The following is a 25,819-nucleotide window of genomic DNA, read 5'->3' as shown; positions in this document are numbered from 1 at the left end:
TAGTACATATACATTGAGAATATTGTATACTACAGAATTCAAATTACTTTAATAATAATATTAATAAGCAGACCTTTGATAAGTTTCTCCAGAGAACGGTAAATAAAATTATTTCCAATTTAAGGATAAAGAAATGAAGGCATTTGAGAACCTAATCCTATAGCACTAGTGACAACACTTCAGAAAGCTGGTAAAGAAACCAGGCCACCTCACACCTATCCACTGATCTGGCAACAGGCTCCTTCTTCCCTCCAAAAAACAGGAGATAGGAAAAATATCTCATATGCCTGGTGTAGTCAAAAGAAAATTATCGAAGACCCCTAGGTCTTTGGCTTTTTGCTTGGCCCCACATGGAACTACACGGCCTTCAAGAGGGCTCTAGAGATGCTGTGTGTTAGCCCCACACATGCAAACTGCACTGTACAACAAGCACAATTGATCATAAAAGTTCTGTGATGGGCAATCCCTGGCTCCGCAACTAAGGAAGGTATTTTAGAATATCTAAATGCGTAAGAGACATTACCAAATGCTTTGAAGCAGCAAAGAAAAACCCAGCTACATGACAGTCCAGCTCTTTTAGCGGTTCCTATAAGGTTTCGGGAAGTTATTTAATAGGATTATAACATGGAATCAACTTTGACCGATGCAAAGTGCAGCGCTTGGAGGGATACAGAAGTAAGCAGCCGCAGCATCGATGAAGATCATAGTCTAAGATACCAGTCCTGCCAACTTTTGCATGAGTACACCCACACATAGCCAGATGCACAACCTGAACTCGAGCTCACATGAGTGCACAACGACCATTAAGAAGTATAACATTGCTACCTGCAAGGACTTTTACCATACTAAAACCTAAATGGAGTACCTGTGCTGCTAGCATCTCCGATCTAAGATCCAGCTGTACATGTTTTCTCATGCAAGGCTTCTCCCACCCCCACACGTCAGATGACAAGACACTAATTGTTTAAAATAACATCTTTTAACGAAATAAAGGATTTTTAACTGACTGCCTTATTACACATTACACGAAAATACGCAGATTGTCTCTCTCTCCGAACGCCACAAGATGGCACCAGAAGACAAGTATTTTCTCCAGAAGTTTAACGCAGTCACCACCTCGGACGGTTTACCAGAAACTTTTGCTGGAAGTGCACTCCAGACGTGAACCTTCTCACTGAAGTGTATCTTGCCACTTCAACCCCACCCAAAATGACTCTGTGTCCTTCACAAAGCTGACATGAGGGACCACCTTTCAGACAGTCTAGGGGTTTTTTTTCCACGTATGAAAAGGCTACTCAACAAATCTCTTGTGGATACGCTGTTTTATAGCGACCAAGGCAAGGCATTAAAATCAGAGGTAACATCTACGGTCATAAGGCAGTGCCCTACAGAGGAATTTCCATTAGCAGGCTGGTAGGTGGGTGTGAAACGCAGGAGCAGTCCTCAGCCCAAACTAATTAGCTCCACTCAGAAGCTGAGGATGACATTGAAAACTAAGTGCTGTGTTGCTTCGGACTTGAAAATTACTTTTTTCCTAGTTCACAAACTCCTAAGGAGAGGCTTGACAGAAAAAGAACTGTCACTCGGATGCTTTTTTTCCATGCAATCCAATAAAGACAACAGCAGAAAATACATATTTTCATCTGGACTTACTGGACAAGGCTGCGAAAACTGATGTGGATGATGTGAAACGTTGAAACTGGCTGATGTCAACTATATTAAATGAACTTCCAGTCTTTTCTGCTCATGACTGAATCGTGATTTAAGTTTGTTTATTACACACAAAATCCAGAGTGAGCTTGGAATGACACTTTGCAGCTATTTTGTTACTGTTCATGGTTCGTGAACATCATGCTTTTTCATGATACTCTACCTGAGTAAGAAACTGCAAAAAAAATAAATGACCTGAGAAAGAACCGGTGAGGAGAAATGAAAATAAAAAAATAAAAAAAATCCTGCTTCAGTCTATGCTCAACTCTAAGCACATGCTTAATTAAATTCTCAGACCAAGGCAGTAGAAGACAACAGTCTGATATTGCCTGTAATAAAGATGGAAAGTGAAATCTGAACCACTGCAGCACCCAGAACTCCCTGTTTCATATCAGCAAGTGCAACAGATCCAACACTGAAGCCAAAGGACACTCAACACTGTGGCTTCAAAAAAAAATTGATCTCAAAACATGCTTTATTGATTTAACTGCAGTGCAATTATCTGCATTTTATTGAAATACATAATGCGATTTATTTATTATTCCTGACATAACAACACCTGGAAACTGTTACTGAACGAAGAACTTCGCTATGTGTTTTGGAACTGCTATCCACTGAATGCATCTCTCAAAATAAGCAGCCTAATTTATTTCTTAGTCTTCCTTTCTATCTTCATATTGAAATGTTTATCAATCCAGAAAGCCATTTAAAACTTCGAAAAGCTAGACACATAACAAAAATCCACCATTTCTGGAGGGGTTCCTCCTATCACCTTCCTGTCTTTTTGGTAGGGGGAAAAATATTTTAGGGCTTTACTTCCCATAAATCCCGTATTTTGGCAGTCAGCATTCACAGTACTTGTATTTCAACAGCAGCCACAAAAACCACTGTCTTGCATTCTCTGCAATACAGTTTATATTTTCTTCTTTTTGATCTGCTCTGGTAAATCTTTCTAGTCCTTTGTCTAGTCCTGCCACAGTAGCACTTAGAAAACGCTTCCAGTATCTCCTGCATGTACCACAACACGGTAATACAGCTAAAATAAAATAAAGTTTGACTTCAAGGGTCCCCACCCACACTCCTTCATAGTACATTGCAATCTTCTAATGGTTCACTACTAATTATTTTGTGAGTCGTCTCAACTGCTTATGCTTGTCCACTGGATCATTAAGAAAAAAGTCACACTGAAATGCACGAGACAAGAGGACAGTGCAGGACACTTTTTGGTTTTATAAACAAGTTGATATAATTCTCTTGGATTAGTGAATACATCTCTCTCTATCTTTCACTACCAGGAGATTAACCTCCTCCAAAACTCTATTTTAGAGTGCATTCACTAAAGAGAATAGACTAGTGCTTGGATTTAATGGAGCCTATAATGCAATTAGCATTAACACTAATTACATGTAATCCGAGTCTTTAAACTATCTACAGGAATTTTCAATCCTCTGAACAAGAGGGCAACGATTGCAGCTTTGGTAGTATCAATATGGTGAAGTAATTCAATTCCATTTCATTCCACTACCAAATATCACCTTCAAAACACTGAAATAAAAGGTGTCTATTCTCAGACAGTGAAAAGTTTCAAAGGAAACACACTTTTACTGATGCATTACGCACAGCAGCATCACTTTTTTTCAACATAGCACCTTCTTTGTAGAGGTCTGGAGGAGTTTTACAGAGGAAAAAGGCTGAGACTTCCGTTTCTAACTCAAGAGTCACCCTTCCCTACTGCAGCACTGTTGGATTAGTTTTTCTTTTACAAAATAAAAATTAAGAAAAAACTCACCCTGTTCTCCTTGGCCTGTTCTTTTTTTGCCTGAGTGTAAAGATGCGCCTACCTGTGGCATTTGTTCTGGTCTTTGGCACCTGTGTCACCAACTCTCCCTTCAGCCAGGCAAGATCACAAAAACCTAACCTTACTGCCATGGTTACAAGTGATCACTATAGATATTTATTGTTTTTCGCATAAAACCAACATTTACAGTCACAGCCAAGATTAACAGATATCCGAGAGTAACACAAAACAGCATGCCACATGAAGAGTTACTGTTTAATCGTACATCCCTAGGAAAATATATAGCGACAATAAAAAATTATCACTTCTGTTTGGAACAGCAATGGACTGGATGAGATCAAACGAGGCAGAGAATAAATATAAGCCTCAAGTTTTCAGCTGAAGATGAGTTTTCAAAATATCGGCACAAACCGCTGTTGTCTCAGGAGCTGGGGTGTGGATGGAGGGGAGGGCTGGAGGTGCAATCAAGGGAAATCAAGCAAAGGAGGCAGTAGTAGACAACAGCATTGGGAGGTAAGTGATGGCAGCAGTGAGATAGGAAACAGGAGCTGCTGCTGTAGTTCGTGGACAGGGAAGCTAGAAATTTTGAGATGTTTAATACAAACAAATGCCATAGGACATTTATTAGTCTGTACTTTTAATAACTCAACTGCTAGATTCCAGCTGTTACCTATTCACAAAGAAGTACAGAATTAGCACCTTGGAAAGCAAGTCCTGCAGCCTGGCAGGCAGAGACACAAGCTCTCACACATTTCGTGTGTTTAGATCCTCTTTGCTTGCCACCTCAGGCAATGAAAAAGGTTTTCTACACAGACATTTGCAAAATGTAGATCTATAGATTACATGCACACAGGACTATGATCCATCGTCTCTTTACACAAACTAAATTTGCTTGTTACAGCACATTTTGGTTTTTGCCATAGAAAACAAATGCACATCCAAATAATAAAGAAGAAATGTAAGCCAAATAATCTGCTTATTAAGCAAACGGCACACCACTACATATGAAAGTCTCATCTGCTCAGTAATATGGGATACATCAGGGCATTATACATCACGGCAAGCAAATCACAGACCTGTATTCTTGTGGCATGCTTGCTGCTACAGTTTCTTTCCTGCTTACGGTAAATTATCCAATGCACGGATAAAAATTGCCATAGTATTTACTCTTTCTTCACTTAAACCAGGCCTTTAAGTATTTACTGACTGACATTTTATAGCTTACAAAGCAATCTGCCTTTCTTGTCTGGTACTCTTCTACCCAACATAATGCCAAACAGCTGACTATCTGCTTTCTAAAAATGGACTGTGCTGCAAACAGCATCCTGACAATTTAATAATTTGTCAAAAGATCCAACCAGTTATTATGAAGCATGTATCATAGGGTTCAGAGGTAAAGGTCATCTACTTACAAAGCAAAGTGCAGCTGCTGACACTAAAAAGCAGACAATTAAAAAAAAGAAAAAAATCTGAGACATTCCCTGGCAGACTTGACTTTAACATACAAATTCCACTACCCATAACAGCAGTGGCAGATCCCCAAGAATGCTATTTCTCTTCCCGCTTGTGCATTGTTTGCAATCGCTATCCTGTCTCTGCATATGACATTGTTCCACCTGGAGTGGAAAGGAATTTACATCAGCTTGTTTCACAACTCAGGCAGGAGACATCACAGGTCCAGACCAGGATTCTAGTGCTGAAGTAGTATTTTAGATTTTTTTTTTTTTTTTTTTTAAACAATCAGAAATTTGCCTCAGGTAACACAAAGTTCTCTCTGCTTTTATAACAAAGAAAAGACAGCCTAATGTTTAAGCACTAGCATCGATATGCTCAGATACTAAATCACAGAATCACAGAATCCTTAAGGTTGGAAAGGACCTTCAAGACCAAGTCCAACCGTTAACCCAACACCACCATGCCCACTAAACCATGTCCCGAAGCGCCACATCCACATATTTTTTTGAACACTTCCAGAGATAGTGACTCCACCACCTCCCTGGGCAGCCTGTTCCAATGTTTGACCACCCTCTCAGTGAAGAAATTTTTCCTAATATCCAATCTAAACCTTCCCTGGCGCAACTTGAGGCCATTTCCTCTCATCCTATCACTAGTTACTTGGGAGAAGAGACCAACACACACGTTGCCACAACCCCCTTTCAGGTAGTTGTAGAGAGCAGTAAGGTCTCCCCTCAGCCTCCTTTTCTCCAGACTCAACAACCCCAGTTCCCTCAGCTGCTCCTTATAAAACCTGTGCTCCAGACCCCTCACCAGCTTCGTTGCCCTTCTCTGGACGCGCTCCAGCACCTCAGCGTCCTTCTTGTAGTGAGAGGCCCAAAACTGAACACAGGATTCAAGGTGCGGCCTCACCAGTGCCGAGTACAGGGGCACGATCACTTCCCTACTCCTGCTGGCCACACTATTTCTGATACAGGTCAGGATGCTGTTGGCCTTCTTGGCCACCTGGGCACACTGCCGGCTCGTATTCAGCCGATGTCAACCAGCACCCCCAGGTCCTTTTCTGCTGGGCAGCTCTCCAGCCACTCCTCCCCAAGCCTGTAGCGCTGCATGGGGTTGTTGTGACCCAAGCGCAGTCCCGAATTCTGGGAGGATAAACAGGACAAACATGTTCCATCTGCATTTGAAAACCTGTTGTTACAGTGTATCCTCTCAAGCAAAAGAAATATAGACCGCATTAAAAGTATCTTTTTACATCTATGTCCACTATATATATAAATATATTTTGTAGCTATAGACACAGATAAAGATGTGACTGCTGACGTCACAGTGTAAATTTTCAGTTTTATCTTGACTCCCTAGCCCTTAAAATGTTTCAGATTGGATACCCAAATCAACACTTATACAAAATGCATGCCCTAGGCAAATGAGGAGGCCCAATCCTTCAAGATACTGAATAACTCCCATACTGGCTTCAGAATTCATTTGCTTAATTGTACTGGGTGCCCATTACCATGCTAGGTAGAGAGCTCCCAAAAAACCCTCTTAATTACTACACATACAGCAAAGCAACTCAATCACTCCAGAGGATTCACTCTCCTATGAATTTCACTATTAATACCTTTGTGTCTGGTTATTGATGTTAATCAAAACATGAAATTGGGAGTCTCATCAATGCCTCTACCAAGAAGAAACCTCAAGTTGTCTTGCTCTCATAAGTTATCTTGACATAAGATGCAGTAGCTGATACCTTGACTTCAGAAATGAAATATTCTTCAGCCTTCTCTCTTTGTTAGTTCTGCCTCTTTAACCCTCTGGATATAATGGATACTTAGACTTTGCAATAACGTTCATTTAGTTGATGTGTTGGGAAAGACCAGTACTGTAACAGTTAAACAAAGAACACCTTTTTTTCAGCTTTACCAGCCTCATTTAGTTGGCTTTTACCCTGTTATTTTTTAAGATTAGACCCTTTTTTAAAAGGTAGAAGGTTATGGCCTTCAATAGCACAGTATTTGTCTTTTCCCTTGCTTTGAAGCTCTGTTGTCTGCTCCGGACAGGAATGCCCTATTATTTACAATACACAGTATTATTATTTCAGGGTTACCATCATCTGCCAAGTCATCACAATGGTGCTGTAGTTAATTGCAGAAATAAGGGGGAGGGGAGCAGGGATGCACCTCTATTTTGTTTGGTATCTATTGCTTCTCACCACAATCATGTCAACATTTCCACAGTACCTGCCTTATTTCTAGGCACAGATAACACTCATTCATTAAAAAAATGGGCGGGAAAAAAGAGCTTTTCCAGCCCAAAAAAGGTGGCAATGATATTATCCCAAGCTTAATGAAAGTTCTTTACTTTTAAAAACTGGTACTTTAGTAATAAAAAAATTTAAATTGATTAATTAGTTCATAATACCATTCAGAGAAAAACTGCTCTTAAAGGACTCTAGTATAGGCCTATATATATATGCCTATATATATACGCAACTGTGTAAACATATGCGCGGTAGCGTTAAGCTTCCAACAATCTGCAATGATTTTAAACAGTTACCCCAGGAAGCACTGCTCTTAAGTCAGCTTTAGGTCATGCTGAGCTCCTAAAATGTGGCAAATCTCAGCATCACAGGAAAATTCACCCAAGTTCCAAACATCCACCTGTATTGGGAACTAAGAACCTGCACCACGCATCCCTGAAGCGCATCCCTGAGCTTCCCCCCCCCCGCCTCTATTCTTATTTATTTATTTTAAGGAGATTGTTGCTCACCTTGAACATCTGCAGAATGCTCTGCAGTGGGTCTTTGAACTGAGAAGTGTATTTTTAATACATTTTATATTGTTATGAAACACTGTATATTTCTCAAAAAATTAAGGCAGTCGTTATTTACAGTTATAACCCCCTTACCTTATTCATTAAGGATCCTACTGAGGCAGATGCTTGTCTATAAAATTAAGAAATGTAAGCAAATATTAAAGTGTTTTTCTGAGATGAGACAAAACAGAGTGTTAAGCTCAAGGGGGCAAGTTCTTGCTTTCTGCAGGCACGTGTGGTTTGGCTTTTTTTATATTGTTTCAGTGTAAACCAAAATCAGCATGAAATTCAAGTAGAAAATCAAGAACATACGTCTCATATTGAGACAACAATGTGTGTAATGCAACTGAGTGGTTTGAGGAAGTGACCAAATGTCTTTCTGGGTCTTTTTATCTGCTCAAATTATCTTAGCAAATAATTTTTAACCCTCCCAACATTTAAAATGCTAATATACATCATGTCACCATCTCCCAGAACAATAAAAAACCAGATAGACCCTGCAACCCTTTGGGCAGAGAGCTCACACACTTCATATTATGTTTTTGAATGCAGCTCAGGCAAGGAACATCACATGAGGGCCTTAAGCAAAGCTTTTCTCTTAAGTTTGATCCAAAATGAGGATAGCTTTACCGCTGTCCTAACTGCTATCCCCACCTTGGTACAGATGGGGAAGACAGGCAGCATGCCTGCCACCGCTGCCAGCTATCAGCTACGACGTCTCTGTGTCCATGCAAAAGCTAAAAGTGCAGAGACTTCAGAAGCAACAGGAGATCCCGTCCCCCTCCCTGAAGGGGCTCACCCAACTACACAACCTCCAGCCTCAGGGCGAGAGATGCGAGGTCCACAGCCCAAGGTGGTATGCTTCAGCCTCCTTCTCCTCGCTCTTGTGGACTAACTCTCCTGCTGCCCCCGTGCAGCTCTCTGGCTTTACACTTGAGAAGAGATGTAAATAAAAAGCAGCAATGTTTTCCAAGGGCTTTTTCTTTTCAGAAAATAAAAAAACATCTTCAATAAGCAAGTAGGTGGAATTTAACTTTCTGAATTTTCATAGAGCATTTTGTTGCTGCTGTTATACGAGCACACACTCCTTTTGGAGAAGAGGAGAAAAGGGGAAGGGTTTCTACCACAAGGCTAAGAGGCTCTATTTGTTGGTTTTATGTATCAATAAAATCAAATTACAGGCATCGAGGGACATTTATTTCAATGCTAAATACCTTGTGTTAAGATGTCAATTAAAGTTTTCCTGAAGAGGAAAGTTCCTCAGCAAAAAATGAATGCATTAAGAATGAGTATACCATTCCCCAGAGGATAGAATATAAAACAACCTGTCAAGTAATCAAAGATAACCAAAGAGAATGTGTTAACTCCCTGATGTTTTTTTCTGTTCAGCATCAGGTGAATGCAAGCTCTTTTACCACTTGACAGAGCCCGGTTCTATTAATTCCCTGCTTCTCTCTTTCCATACCACTTTTATCAGCACTAAAAAGCTTCACAAACTGGTGGTTGACAAAGAGATACACTTGACTGTGCATTATTTTAAGGACAACAGCAATGCCGACCAGCCAGAAAAATCTGTCAAGCATACATGCCATTTAAAAAGCAAAATAAAACACAGCTATGCTTTGAAATATATTGAACTGTTAATGAAAATTAAGTTGTGTTCAGCACTAGAAGTCTGTATTTCTTACATGCTGGTAAGGGAGAGCCCATGGCATTTGGTTTGATGCATCTGTAAGTGAGGACTGTTCATCCTTAATTCATAAGAGAAGGCAACAGGAAAATTCCACGAATTCAAGAAACTGTTCCAAAGCAAACTTTCCATATTTTGAGTAAAAATGTGATACAAAATACTTTTAGGACCTGGAAACAGCTGTAATCTGGAAGTCAGAATTGAACCCTATGCCAATAAGACACCAAATGCACATTTAAAATAACAACTGCCCTAAGTAGAAGACTTTAACTACACAGATACAAGTACTTAAAGTGGGAGCTCTACTGTACCAAGAGCTCCCCTGAATTACTTTAAAAACAAAAAACCCCACACATGAACAGGAACTGATGAATACACTTGTTTTGTTTTGTTTAAACAAAACAAAAACCACCCACAGGTAAAGCAGAAGAAAAATCCCAAGCACTAAAACCAGCATGCATTGTAAAAGATCAGTATTAAGATCTAACTTCAGCTCCCACTTCAACAAATTAAAATGAATGGAGAAACACTGGCCTAGGAAATGCAAATGACATTTTTTTCAGTCTATGTAGACAGAACTATTTCTACTGTGAAGCTCAACTTGTTGCAACACGTTTTTAACATAAAAAGTACACTTTCTACCACCCCTCCTGGAATTAGTCTTAATTAAGAAAGAATGTTTTGAAATACAAGGCATGAAGAGAAGGAAAAAGCAGAATCCATTGCTCTAGGTGTTAAAAATCACAAACACAGCCTTCCGAGCTATTTTTAAAAACTGCTTAAAGATAGCCTAAATTCATTACACTATGACTGCTTACCTTTTTCCCTCCTGTTACAAATTGCTTGAAGTGAGATCTTACAAAATGAGGATGAACAGCAACAATCTGGGGAGGGTGGTCGGGGAGAAGAAGAAGGAAAAAAAAAAAGGAGAGTATTGTGGCTTAAGTACGAGTTTACAGGGAGCACCTTTAAACTAGATAACCCTTTGCCATGTATCAAATATTACAGCCAAGTTCTTTCTCTGAAGTACAGCCTAGTTGTTTCAGACATTAACATTTGTTTTGCCTAGAAAAGTAGAAAATTCTCCGTATTATATGACATGTGACAAGTCACACGCCTGACACCGAGGGCCACGTTACACCAAACAACTACGTTTTTGCACAGCAGGCAGCAGAATTAGGACTGTGCAGCATTGAACTGCCACAAGCAAGGGTTACCCCGATTAAGTCTTGTTTGGGGTCTGCCTAGAGAGCACACGCACCTCAGCCCTGTCACAGGACAAACTCATGTAGCACCAATGCACCTTAAACAGCCTCTTTGCCTTACGTGTTACATGTCAAATGTGGGAGATCCAGCTGTAAGAGCAGTAAAGCCCTACGAGGCACATGAGTCACATCTGATGTGTTTGAAAACTTAATGACCTCATTCCTTTTTCCCTCCCCAAGAGCAGCTGCAACATGGAAGACCCCTAGCAGCAAAATGCAACCATTTGCCTACACCACCTTTCCTCCTGCAAGAAATCTTTCTTGTTAAAAAAAGCTAGATCTTCCCATGTGCCTACTTAGAAATGCTTTTTCAACAGCCAGGCAGCCACATGTCTCTCAAGAAGAGTAACCTCAGTTATGAAGTTCAGGGTATACCAGCATCAGCATCCATTGCCTTATCCTAAGGTAGGCTTAACAGATAAGGATTGGTTGCAAAATATTGACCTCATAGTTAGCAGAACCCTCAGAATTTGTATCACAGATCTACAAAGAAAGAAATATGTTGAGACAGGTAACAGCCGAAACAGGACAATTTCTCTTTCACTTTGCCTTTTGTATTTGAAAAACTCAATAATACTTCTTATAAAACCAAGATCGGCTTTCCTCCTGCCTAACCAGATCAAAAGCTTTTATATTGAGATAGATACCTATTTTCTAGTGACTTGAATAACATTATAAAGAAGTGGTATTCCTCCCTCTCATTTAGATTCAATGTGACCTTTCTGTTATTAAAGACAACAACAACACAATTACTAAAGATTAAAACAAGCACTTACTTTAATAGGACAGTCAAATGTTTCATGGAACTCTTCCGCTGAATACAATCCAAACACCTGCACCTGAAGAAGTATATAAAAAAACCCAAAAATATTTATCTAATAACCACTTGACAATTAAAGATAAATGTAAATCACTAACAACTAGAAGATTAATTTAAGTGCTAACAGTTACACTTTATTTCCTAAAGAAAAAGAAATAAGTAATATATAACAATTCAGAGTTAATTGAGACATCTTGGGCTTCTATTACGGTGTATCTCTAAATATTTGCAGCAGTACAAAAGTACTTATTTGAATCTTTTTTTTGTGATAAACATAGCAAAAACTACAAGTTCCTTTTGCTTTAGGCTTATCAAACCTGTTAATAGATACTGATCTAAGTAAAGTAAGAGCAACATAATACATTCAGGCAAAGATAAATTAAAAACACTTCCTTTTTAAGAACGAACTGTAGGATTTTTTCCCCTTCCAGCAATACAGGGTTTACGTAAGAAATTTGTGACAATAAAGCAAAACCAGCCTGAAAAACAAGTCCTATATGTTTCTTGGCATCCTCTCCTCCTCCCAAGTGCATTCAGTGCTATTTTGTTTTATTCCAAGACCACTGGAAATGTCTGTCTCTGAAGATTCCTCCCTTCTCATGTGTTGATGTCTCAGTACATTTCACAGTCAGCACTGAAGCTGTAACCATAGGCCATCAGAATATCTATCAGAATTAATCCATCTGAAGAACGGTCAACATTAAAAAAAACCCCAAAACTAAAAATAAAACCAAAAGCATGTTTCTACTGTCAAGAGAATTAACAGATTTTTAAATGTTTACTTCCCTTTCCTTACAGAACAATTACAGAGGTATCAAGTGTTAAGAGATATTATTAGACTTAGATGCTATGACTACAAAATAGGGTTTCTCAAGCTTTTTGTAAGTACAACCCTCTTTTGGACTCGTCTTTTCATCCAACATGCAACATTCCCTTCCCCAGTTCTCAGATGAGACAGTTGACAATTCAGTTCCTGCAGAACTTAGGAGTATAACAGAGTTGAAGGCTTATGGCCAGGAATTAGTAATTGATTCACTAATTATGATTTCCACAAAGAATAATAACTGGTTTGCTTTTTCATTATGATTTTAAGAGATTTCCACCCACTGCCAGAAGCTATTGGAACAAAATCATCCCAGCAGGGATGGACACTGCTGGTGGAAGAAGGAAATAAAAAAGGAGCATCCCATGGACCGATCACTGAAAAACTGCATCTGACAGCATATCTACTTTAGAGGGTTCTCAGACAGGTTTAATCACTTGTCTTTATTTTCTGAAAAAGGTAATCCCTTCAGTAACTCTGCTCTGCGTGTTCATCAAGTTAGACTCAAAGATCTAAGAGATCTTTTAACCTTATTTCTCTCTCTCCTCATCCCCATCATGATTCCTTTAGAGGGAAAACCAAAACATAGTAGTAACAAAAAATAATAAATCCACTAGACAAAGATCTGCAGAACAAAGCCAGTAAATACCAGTAACAGGCCACAAAAAGTGAGGCTTAATGGCTCTAAAAAGATCAGTTCAGAGGACAAGAACCCCCAAATTTCCTGCAGATAGTCAAGGAGACAGAGTAAATAAATTAGACTTCAGGTAAACTACAGGAGGAACTAAGCCATCAGCGAGGAACTAAGCTATCCTCAGAGCGGCTTGAAGTTCAGCAGTCTCAGTGAAGTTAAAAACATCTCAAACCACCTCATCTCCCTTCAAGCTTGTCTCCTCGATACACCTCCTAAGCAGCATTATCAGCTCCGTACATTACTCATTAGTGAATATACTGCCTCTAACAACATGCTTTAAAAATACTGCTGCATGCACTGTGTAGGGCAGAGCTACTGCTCCAAAGGATTGGAAAATCAATATTTGGAGACAGTGAGATATATCGCAAAGCTGTGATTATGTAAGCCAACCAAAGGGTTGCATTTGAGTTGGGCCTGGCTGTAAGCCTAGAAAACCTTCAGGCTGATGTCTAGAGGATTTTGTTCTCTGGGTTTCTGTTTTCATCGGTTGGCACAGCATATCCAATGCAACAGCCTAAACATTAGAAACAGAGGAAAGAGAAAATAAGACAGAGAGAAGAAAGGAGGAAGCAAGAGAATAGACGTGGTTAAAACACGACACTGCAAATTCCATGGAAGCAGAATCCTCAAAAAAGACATAACACCCCTCTCAGATTAAAACTAATTAATCAAAATTAACATTAGCAACAGTGCTTTCAGTGTTTTCGTAATACTGCATTGAACACTGCAATGTGATATTCCTTTAAGTGTATGAGAACAAAACGGAGCCAGTTAACTAAAGAGGAAAAAACAACTCAGCATAAAATACATGTTATCATGTTTACTCTAGGGACACTGTATAACAGTTTATTACTTCTTAATGTCTCTTATTCTTCAGAGAGAAAGTGATTCTTTTGATATTACAAACCTATATTGGATTTCTCCATTTCTACTTTCTATCCCCACTCAACTCGTGATTTTTTGGGGTAGCTGGAAATAGGATTTCATGATGAGAGTCCACTACATTTTGCCAGTCCTGTCCGATTTTAAATATTCAGAACCTGCTACTCCAGTGCATCCAGATTTAGCTGTTTCTTTGCTTCTGCATGTAGAAGAAGCAGCCAACCTTCAGTGATCAAAAGGCAGGAAAACAAACACACTTTATCTACAAGCCACGTTTCGTGAAAAATGATGCATGTAATACTTTATGGATATTCTTAACACAAATGTTGTTACGGGCATTAAATATTACACTAAAACAGGTAGACCACATAGGTTTTCAATATAATTTCTATTTCTTCATATGAAAAAAATGACAAGCCAATAAGGGTGCAAATTATATCTCTGTTATATAATGACATAAGAGAGCTTTAGCAAAAGTGGGAATCAGATCCAGGTTTTTCAAGACAGGATACAAGTAGGCAAAAATGTGACATAAAAAAACTCCACAATTCTGAAGCTGCAAGTCTGCTTCCCCTTCTATTTATTCCAGCACCAAAATTCTCCTCTTATATCCTAATATTTCAATACCCAGACATTTTCCCCAGACAGTGGCCAGACTAGAGTGGTGGTGGTTTTCATTTCTGCTCCTTGCCATGCCAGTGGTGACCAGCTGCAGTGGAGTCCATTAGCAAGGAGGATTTTCAATAAGGCAAACGTGCAGTACAGAAAAGCTGCAAGCGGCTCCCAAAGCACTTGTTGGCCATGTATGACATACAGGTGACAGGTTTTGACATTAGGTCTGGATGCCACCCAGCAAGAGGAGGGTTAGAGAATTGCACTGTGCTGCTATGCCCCTCTCCCAGTCAGCATAGCTAGTCCAAATCTAGTCCGAGAGCGGTAAAAGAATGAAAATAGTAGTAAAATACATCAGACAGCAGAACAGATATGAGGAGGGGGTTGTCATCATAAGGCCTTCCTTCAAGAAGACAAATTGTTTCCATCTCCCTCATATTGGATCCACTTTGATATGGGAAAACGCACTTCCTACCTATTGCAAAACTCTTTTGCAGTGGTCTAGAGGACGTATCTTTATTAATTGATAGAAAATACTTGTATCAACCTAGCTGGCTCAAAATTCACAGGTCTTTTTATTATATCCCTTTCTTGTTTAAAGCTGGTTTAAGAAAACTAAGCTGTTTAACTTTTCCTTTTATTCTTTTTTAAAAAAGGGTTTCACTATTTTTACTTATTTATCTGAGCTAATGACGACTTTGCAACCACTTGTACAAGTCTTTAACTTGTTACAATATGAACACTCCCACTGTAATAAGGAAAGAGCTATAAGTATTGTAAAGTTACACTTTTGTTATGATCCAGAACCCAGAAGTGCTACATTACCTGGCCAGGAATTCCTGCCATTTTCGTATACAGTAGCACAACATACAAGTATGTGTTTTCACCCATTTTAGGGGTCGATTCTTTCATAGAGACACACCTTTCTGGGTCAAGTAGAAAGTCTAACTTCTAAAACACCCAGATCTTTCAAATCTCCAGATGAGCTTTTCAGTGTAGAATATGGTGAAGCATCAATGTCCCTGGACTCTGTGAACGCAAATATGATGAATATTGTACTTGTGATACCCCAGTCCTGCGTGAAAAACATTGCCAGAATTAGCCGTGACTTGGGGACCATAGTTTAGGCTGCCTTGTATAGCATTTAATGTCACCTACTGGCTATCTCACTAACTGAAGACAGTCACCATTGAAAGTATTGGAGTCTTTTCAAATATAGCCACACCAGAGTAGGGATTAAGGATTTTTGAACATTTATGAAATCAGATATGTATTTTTAATATTAATTTAACATATGAAGAATATGCATGGCTTGTAGTCTCACTGCAACATACATATTTCAAGTCAGCAATCCACAGTCACATATGAGAAGCCCTTACAGCGATTGCTTCCCACCAACATTCAAAACCAACACCTAAACCAACAATGCTAGCTCAACATTTTTATTACCTTGCACAATTACTGACCCTTCCCTTATCTTGCTTAGACAATTAGGACACTCTTGCTGTGTTTCTCACAAGCTGTAAAATTCTACAACCCACTTTGATAGGCACTAGTATCCCAATTACTGTGTCAAGATACTGACATCAAGATATCTCCGAGAAACAAAAGGATACATAAACTGGCTGGCTGCCTGCCTGTTGAGAAAAAAAAACCCACCTATTTGGAAGGAAAAAACCCAAGCCCATACAGTCTAACGGAGTTGTTTCCCCGTTTTGCCTACTGCAAAATCCAATTTTATTTTTAATTTATAGAACTTCTGCTGAATGGGGTGCATGCATTAGCATCACTGACACTCCTCCTCCCCCCAAGTCTACTCTGTAAGAAATGTTCTCCTCAGTAAGTTAGATGGATATTGAGATATGATTTAAATGATTTTTAATGCACTGCATTTGTATATGAGCATTATATTAAAAAAGAAGCTTAAGTACACCCAGTGCATTAGAATTTTATCATTGCAAACCAACATTAGAAAAGACTGCCATCGACTTAAAAACAAAAAAGACATTCTTCTAAGTGGAAAATCAATCACCAAAACCACTAAATGTCACAGCTCAACATTCCAGAGAAGCACTGATAATTGTTAGTTATACACTGCACAAATGATATATGTCCTCAGTCAAGGAAGTAGGTGCCAGTTTTTTAGGAAACTGTACATATATTGATTTTACATTTATTTAATGTGGCTGTTGTAAGACACTTTATTCTTCTGATAAACTATGATTGCTTATCAAAAGATTCTATAATTCAAGAGAAACATTCATAACGTGTGTGAAAATGAAAACCACCAGCCCACAGAAATCATGCCCACAAAATCCAATTTTGTGGATTTATAGCAGAAAGGCATTAAACTACTGTCTTGCAGGAACAGCAGAATAGTCACTGAAGTATAACTGGCACAGCAGTAATGATTAAGGTGACATGTCCTCCTGCCACAGCTGTTAATCAGCTTAATACCAGTTACATTATTGACATTCTTGTAATTACTTTTCCTAGGGCACATTTGTGCAAAATATATTTGACTTTAATTTTGAGTATTCAAAGGTGAGCTCAGTTCTCAAAATGGATGGTCAAAGTGGTGGTGCTAAACGCAGGAACTAACTCCACAGGTATCACAATTATCTCAAGTGTAATACTGAGGACTACCTGCTACCTTATTAAATATATAAATGGGTTTGTTGTACCTTGCCATCTTCTGAGCAAACACCCATGTATTCTCCACTTTCATCCAGGCTGATCTGATTAATCTTCACTGGGCTCTAGAGAAAGAAAATAAAAGAAAGAAAAAAAGTTTTAAAGTTGACTTTAAAGTTACATCACTAGTCACATGCTTTAACAATCTCCGCACTTCCTGAGATTTATGTGTTAATGGTTGTGTAACATTTAGTTGCATGAATCAAAAAAACCCCACAGAATAGGTATTCCTATGACAATGCCAAAGGACAGCCTTCTTTCCAACCTTTTGCCTAACCCAGAAATTTGACATTTTTTGCAGTTACGCGTCTCAGGGCTCTGGAACGCTCATGAAGCGCCAGGCTCCCAGAACTTGAGCATCTGTGCCTGCGCACCACAGCTGTTTGTTAAGAGCTTCTCCCACTCTCACAAATCAGCATAAAACACACTGACCACACAGGCATCAAACAACTGAAAATTCTTCTGGTTTGGGCTGGTGGCTATACTGGCAATTGTTTCTTTGTTCAAATCCCTTTCTCTTGCTTTCATTTTTGCCTCTGATAGTGTTCTCAGAAATGAGTATTACAAGGTATTGAAGTGCAATATAGGCGTACTTATTCTGAGACAAATACTGAGAAAAGCCCGAAAACTGCCTCAACTTAATAAATTTTCCCTTCCCTATCCAGATATACTTTTGGTTCTAAGCTACAGGGTTATTTGGTATCTGTTACTGTTTATCTTAGCTTAAACATCTACCCTTAAGTATTGAGGACTAACTTATAACATCATTTGGGTAACGTGATGCATATCCTCTCGCATACTAAAACCCATCCAATTATACTCAAGTAACAAGAACCTTCTTATGTACCATGATCCTGATTTCACCCTCTGTAACAAATATCGTATCATTTCAAGCATCATTGAAGGATCTTCACCCAAGTAAGTCTCTTTTAAGAACAACTTTTCTTACTCTCATACAATTTTGAATGGATTAAACCACAAAACAGGTCACTTCTGTGTTTCTGAGCATAGTAAAAGAGAAATCCATAGTATGTTTGTATGAGAAGAAAGTGTCACTGGAATAGCGCTGGAGTTGTGGGGTGACATCAGATGTTACACAACTGCGTCTAAAATATCACAGGTCCTTATATACACTATGGCAGTTGGAATTACATAAAAAGTACATTACAAAAAGTTATATAAAAACACACTGTCCAGATGGACTATCTACAGGAGATAAACAGGTGTTCTCACAGCCTTTGGAAAACTTTTCCCCATAATCTTTCACACACAAAAAAATTCCAACTCAGGGAAATGAAGTTTTTCTCTCTTCCACCATGAAAAGAATATATGGCCAAATCACATTTCATTTTCTAGAAGCTTGTTTCTAATCAAGGTTGAACAACTGAGCCCTGCACTATAAGAGTCGTCCGATGAGTTGGGAAAAGGATGCTGCCAGCCCTTTTGCTTTCCCACTGCCTTGCATGCAGGAGACACCACTCTTGGTCTCACTTTGTCACCACAAAATGCTACCTGGAAGTACCGCAATTACTGCCTATCATGAAGCGGTCTTTCCACTGCGCGTTGTCTGCCAAAAAGTGCACTGCCGAGGAAGAAGTTGAACTAATTTTCCTTGACTGATGTGCTCCAGAAGTATTTTCATTTGCCACAGAGCGGTTACGCTGGCAATGCAGGCAGCTGGTGCACAGCCCCTGGCTGCGTTCCTCCCGACACGTTTTGGGGGTGTCAGCTGAGGAGCACGGCTCAAGCCCATCAGCCTGCTGGTGTGGTCAACACCTTTGTGAAAGCTCTGATTCTCTGATGTTACACATACAGTTGGCCAATTCCAGGAACTGAGGATGATGAGTAAGGCAAGACATGTCAGTTGTCAGTCTCACCTTCTAGAAGCTTCATAAAAATTGCCTTACCTTGAAAATGCCCTTCTAAACTTCTGTTTTGTTCATCAAGGTGCAAGAGAAGATTTTGCCTCTGTCTAGGGGGAAATAAAAAAAAAAAAAGCCTACCATTCCCTCTACAATGAGAAACAACTCAGGCCTTCCGAAAGGCCAAGCACAGAGACTTCATCTGAGTTCATCATGGAAGTGGCATGGTTTTTTTGTTCTGGCCGGCATCTAAGTTGCCATTGTGGTAACTTTCTCACAAAGGTTTTTCTCTCCTTTTATTACTCTACAATTGGAAAGGCAAAAAGTTCATCTGAATTACCCCATCTTGATACAGGGTTATACACTAAGGTACAGTGTTCAATTGGCCATGTTCTTCTCATCTCTCCAGCACCTACACCTGCCATCAGGGCTGACATGACAGAGCTGAGTCACAGTTAAGCCTACCACTTCCAAAACTACATTCCACTGGAAAGCTGTTTAAGTTTTGTATCTAAAACTATCCAGGAAATCAGAAATAAAAGACTACAGATAAAATTGGTACATGTGTTATCTAAACCAAAGTGTTTCTTCTAGAATTGACTCCAAATCATCTTTTCATATCAATTATTTTTAATAAATATACTGCTGTGCCAGTCAAAGTTACTTACCGTTTCAAATTTTGTCGTATTTATAACTTTGCCAACACTCTGTGGATAATTCTGGTATTTCAGAAAAGAGGAGCACAGATAATTTTGTGGGTTACCCTCCCTCACCCTGCTTTTATTTTTTATTTTTATTAAACATTATCAGCTCAGCCACAGCCTTACAATTGTCTTTCCCTTGTGTTTTTTTTCCAAACCTTATTCCAGCTAACCCACTGAGGAGTTTAATTTGCCTGGCAAAAGAAAACCAGTTTTTGGTTTTTACAGTACGGAGAATAAATACCCTTCCTGCAACATCCACCTTTACAGGTCACCAAAAGATGACAAATCACTCAAGGTTAGAGAGGACACAGGTAGTCACTAACTCATCACAATCTGGAGGACTAATAATTTGATATAGCCAGAACCTGGATGTGCTCTGGGGTTTGGTCAGTTGACCATTTTAACGGTATTGTAAATGGGTGGGGAAAAAACACTGTCCAAGTTTACAGGCATCATATTTAAAAAAAATAAATAAATTACAAGTTAAGAATTACAACAGCAATCTGAGGACAAAGTGTCAATCTAAAAATTAGGAACATATAATCCATGTAAATATTACTCAATTAAAAGATTACATAATCTTAAACCCCATTCCAAAAAACCACAGGCAGCTGCACGTAAAAACACACGGCTTCTTTGAGGTCACAATGATACTTCAAGCACTGTTATAACAACACCACACATAGTATTTCTAAAGCAACATAATTTAAATCTGGCAATAAGGAGGATCCTGTTAGGAAGGGAAATACACTGAAATGATTAACCTGGGAACAGCTTCACAATTTCATACAGTGTGGAAGTTCTGGCAAAGGAGGAAGAAATGCCTTCAGCTGAATTTCCATTAGCTGCAGTTTTCTTTCTGATGGAGACATGTTTGGAATTCTGGACAACATAAGTAAGTTTGACTGTTCAAAATCAATAATGTCAAGCTGACACGATAGAACAAAAAAAATGTTACCTTAATGGAAGAAAGAAAATTTTAGGGAGAGGGAGAAAAAGCTAGCAGGAACCTTGCACATAAAGATCTAAATGCAGGCATTTGCAAAATCCTAAATTTGAAGGACAGGAAAATCAAGTATCTACCAACAAATGTACCTCATGTGATAATCAATTACCTAATGTAAAATGCTTGAAATAAACGCACTTAGTATGGATTATGTCAGCTCTTCAATTAGGAGTAAATTCACGGCCACTCAGAAAGCTTCTTTTAATTGTGTTCTTTGTGGCAACTCCTTCTCCCCTGACACTCATCATCAACCCACCTTATACTATCAGTCCCCCAATGGTGAACCTCAGAAATCAATTTGCTAATGTATAATTTGTAAAGCTCCTCTGACTAACAAATGGATAATTGATTCTTTCACAAATGCTGCATCCCAATGGATATGAAGTGGATGAACAAGAAACATAAGACTGGATTTCACTCCAATTCTGAGAGAAATGCAATATTTACAAGCTAGGAATCTAAACGTTTTAATAGTTGCCTGTGACTTCATGCCTTTTAGCCATGGTTAGCAGGCAAGCAACACACATATTAGGAGTGTGAAAAGCAAAGCAGTGTTCAATCATACTTACAACAAAGCTCATTTTACATCAAGAGGTTCCCATCACTAATACAACTCCCTTAAGCATCCCTTTCATCCATTCTTTAAAAAGGATTTTCAGCAACTTTTCCTAAATTAACCCCAACATTTTTATCTATCTATCTATACACACACACATATGCATATCCAGAGAAGAAAAACACCTATAAGGTCTTTTCTGCTACATTATTATCAATCTGGATCTACATAACTACTATGTAGCTGCTTTCCATAGTAAGGCAAATTACATGTACACAGTTGGAATTGCAATAAAGTAAACAAATTTGTCCTCTACAAGTGCCTATTTTTCATTTATTCATATATTTCCATCTGCATGACATTCACATAAACAAGCATGTAAAACTCCAATGTACAACAATATGACCAATCAACCCACTGCTTAAAATGTTAGCCCACTAGAGTAAGGACTACCATTTTTATGTTTGTATTTTTGTATGTTTGGACTACCATTTTTATGATTGTATTTCCACCATGGTGGAGGCATCCAAGTGCAAAATACTGATTCATAAATAGAAACTGCCTCAGTTATTGTCATAACTAAGCTAAGATCCTCTCAAAATACAAGCCTTGCTCTAGGTAGGATGAGGAGCTTGCTTTGAATAGAACTCCAACTCTTCAGCTTTTACAACCATAAATTAGACATTCTATATGCATCAACACCAATGAATTATGAGAAACACGCAATGCCTTTAAGACTATTGGGGGGAAAAAACCCAACACACTAGGCAAGTACTGAATATTCTCTTTCTCCAAGGGTGCCTTTCCAATCCACAATGATACCCTCAGCCCACCTAAAAGAAAGCCTAATTTACCTAACTTCTACTTTTCAGGGCCTTTTTATTTTGGGAAGTGATAGGAGGTGACAGCAAATAAACGAGATAGTGCGAGAGTCTTCAACTATTAAATAAAAAAAAAAAGGAAGATATACAACACCTAAGCACAAGTGTATTGCATGTTGTTTATCCCATCTGTTTTGACTTCAGAACACTGATGCCCAGAGATCTCTTGTACTGAGGAACTACCTTTAAAAAGAAGAAATTGAACCCATGCGCTCTCTTGCCCCAGATGCTGCAGTGCTGCACTGACTTAAGCATCTTTTGCACACTTGAAGAGTTTTACTGATGCAATAGAGGGAAAGGCAACTCAGAAAAGCAAATTCTGATGCTGTATCACAGTTTACCTATAACCAGGTAAAAGTGCACACATGCCTATGCGTTTATACACAGCTGAGAAACATAGCGTAGTAGCACAAAGGTTTAAACTGAAAAGGCAGCTTTATAAGTTACAGAATAAGCTCTTTGCCACTGCCTGCAATAGAAGTAGTATACTCTGCATTTACAACACTTATATTTTTACTTGACGAAAATTTACTAATATCCACACCAACAAGGTTTTGTTCAACACTGGCAGCCAAATTCTGATAAGTGAGCATTCCTGCTCCAGTGCTTTTCCTATAACACTCTTGAATCTGTCATTCTCCAAATGAAAAATGGGAGATTATATTGCTTAGAAGAAAAGAGAGGAGGGAAAAGCTGGGTAGAGTGACAAGGTCTGGGACAAAGAACAATAGCAGCATTAACTTTTATTTTGTCTGCGGGAAGGCAGACCTTGCCTACAAAAAAGAAAGATCTCAAAAACTTGTCTACAACTAAGGGAATATGAGGACAACGAATGTCCCATATATAGTCTGAGAAAGTCCATATATAGTCTGAGAAAGTGAGAAAGACCAAAAAGCCTACAGTGATTTCAATATTTTCCACATCAGTGAATCCCTTAATCTTGTTTGTCAACTACAGGGACTAAGAAAAAAGAAAAAAAATCCAAGGAAAAAAAATTTAACAAGGGATCTCCTAAATCTGTAGTAGTTGCTAGATAACCAGAATGCTTGTCTAGGAATGATGGAACTATTACTGAAAACAAATCTATATTGAAAGGCCAACACTAATTCCTAGCAGAATTTAATCATTAGCTAATTCCTGATGGATCTGAAGTAGAATCTCTTTTCTATTAAAACACTGGTGTGTAAGGAGATATCCTCCCAGGAGCTCTGTGCCAAAGTAAACAAATTACTCCTGTTTCCTCCTCTCCTCAGGCCCCCTTCACCATCTGCTGTATAACTGTAGGTCTTCAACGATGGTGTGTCCTAAGCCTGCATCTACTTCTTTGTTGTTATCTGTGTATTAAAGCCATCTGAGAATATGAAGCAGTATTCCCTATCACACAAGCATGTGGAGGGCTGAAGTACAGGTGGAAGACTGAGGAAGGGCTGCAGGCAATGACTACATACATCTTCCTCGGAAGACCCAGCACAGCGTGGGAGAAGACTATCCCAGGCAATCTGGAGGTTCACCTCACTGACTTCTCTGACTGCTTTCTTTTCAGACCAGTTCCCCAACCACAATGAACTTGGAGAATCCATGACCGCGCATTAACGTTCCATACAGGCTACTGAATTATAAAGTGGGCTTCAAAAAACAATCCAAAAAACCTACTTAAACCTCTGAGGATGAAACTAACCAGGGCACTTTCACAGCTTGTTTCTAACAGAATACCATCATCACTGTCATTAATGCACTTAGCAGGATTTTGTAGAAGTCTGCCCCTCAAAGTGGAAAGTATGAGATTCTTCTCCATTTCTTGATAAGCCACATTTCAGAGACATGACTGATGAGAAAGGCCAACCAGGTCATACAGCGCGAGTTCTACTCAGGACTGATTTTCTTTTTAGAGATTATTTTATCCATGCTTTGACCAAACAACTTTTAAAGAAGCAAAGAGGCTCTGGAGTATTCTTCTCAGCAGTCACGCACTGTTGTGCCAACATGATTTCCAAGAAGGTTTTCACAACAGCCATTATGCTCGCCCTCCTCCCTGACCTAACACAGGATAGAGGACATGACCATATGGAGCCTAGCATCCCTGCTTCTCCACACATTCCATTATATGTAGCCATTATTTTCTCCACAACTACATAGTTTTCTTACTTCTATCAGCTCCTGCAATGAAAATCTACACTACTTTTTCCCGTTATTTTAGCCTGTCAACCATTCCACTACAGACAATGATCCCAACCTGATGGCTACTGAAATAAGTTAATCTTATTAACTCCCACTGACGGAAACAGGCAGAAGCATAAATATCGTAAAGGAAGGAACTCCCTTTCCTGGCTGAAAATGCCATAACTAGTCATATTCCTGGCATAGTTAAATATTATACTGGGTGATCAATGCTGAAGTTCAGCCAATAGCTAGAGCTAAAGTGCCATTTTCCATGTAAACATTCAGTTATCAACACTGGTATAGATTGGTGTAAGTCAGAGTTATATGCAATAATAAACACATTCCCTGCTTACTGAAAGCATCGTATTCTCTTTGGACATCAACTCTGGAAGTTCCTTTATTTGCAATTATATCATCTGACAAAGTCTCACAAACCTATCAGAGATACTCAACAGTGATCAACATTGGGTGTCTGATTCTTGACAGGATCCTAAAACCATATGCAAATCAAAAAGACAGGCAGAAAGGGAGGAGAGTACTCACACAAATAGAAACTATGGATCATGAAGTGCACTGTAACTTACTGTAAACGGCATATTGTATGCCATATCCTCACTGTGACAGTAAGATAGGGAAAACTAAATGTGAAGACGAATTGATCCCGTCCAACTTCCTCAATGCATTTACATACAAAGAGGCTCTATTTCAATACCAGTGATGTGTAGATGTGATTGCTTATAATAAACTTTAAATAAAGTAGATCAAAAAAGCAGATTCATTCATTCCTCCACCTTTACACTGCTCACATTTCACAGCTCCTACCTTCAAAACTGCCAAGACCTGCAGCAGCTATAGACTTCAGTTAGCAGTCAGTTTAGGGTTACAATGGTGAGCCTTCCAACACCGAAATACTAATTTTCTTAAATTTTTTATACCTTTATTTCTCTGTGTCACAGGACACTGAGTGGGACTAGCGTCCTCAGCAGCAACACAGTGGAGAAAGTCAGCTTGAAAGTAGGTACTTTTGTCAGCAGCCACTCTGAAGGTATTAACACCAAGACTGGTCAAATCTGGACTGTCCACATTTAGCAATCAATCAGGAGTGCAGTAAACAACTGCTATACAGTCTGCCATGTCTTTTAAAACAAATAAGTCTCATCCTTCAGAAAGGAATCGTTATTAGATTTACAAAGTTCATTATCAATAATATCTTACCCCTTATGGGAAAAAATACTTAGTTTTGCCTTCATGTTTTGTTCATCATATTATGCCCCTGTTATGTCATTCTGTGTTTCTAACAGTGCTACATTTTTATTGTTAATGGAAACAAAGGGCTGTAGCTCTATCATTAATGTCAACCTGTATAAAAAACATTGTCCTCCAGAACTCAGTT

The 25,819-nt window shown here is 38.9% G+C and overlaps 1 protein-coding gene across 2 annotated transcripts in view; it reads right to left on the bottom strand.

The window, feature by feature from the left end:
- VPS41 (VPS41 subunit of HOPS complex) overlaps window positions 1–25,819 on the bottom strand; it is a gene marked incomplete at its 3' end in the record, with an annotated part of 112,459 nt that overhangs the window by 53,939 nt on the left and 32,701 nt on the right. For both annotated transcript variants that reach the window (XM_082014943.1, XM_082014944.1), the window contains exons 5-7: window positions 17,248–17,322; window positions 11,509–11,571; window positions 10,286–10,351 (exon numbers count right to left, since the gene is read on the bottom strand). In XM_082014943.1, the coding sequence (XP_081871069.1) occupies window positions 10,286–10,351; window positions 11,509–11,571; window positions 17,248–17,322 (204 nt within the window). The remainder of the gene's footprint in view (window positions 1–10,285; window positions 10,352–11,508; window positions 11,572–17,247; window positions 17,323–25,819) is intronic.

The sequence above is a fragment of the Phaethon aethereus genome (assembly GCF_964289735.1).
Source record: "Phaethon aethereus genome assembly, chromosome: 2".
Classification (NCBI taxonomy): Eukaryota; Metazoa; Chordata; class Aves; order Phaethontiformes; family Phaethontidae; genus Phaethon; species Phaethon aethereus.
The sequence above is the reverse complement of the archived record's forward strand: the minus strand, read 5'-3'. Positions and strand labels throughout refer to the sequence as shown.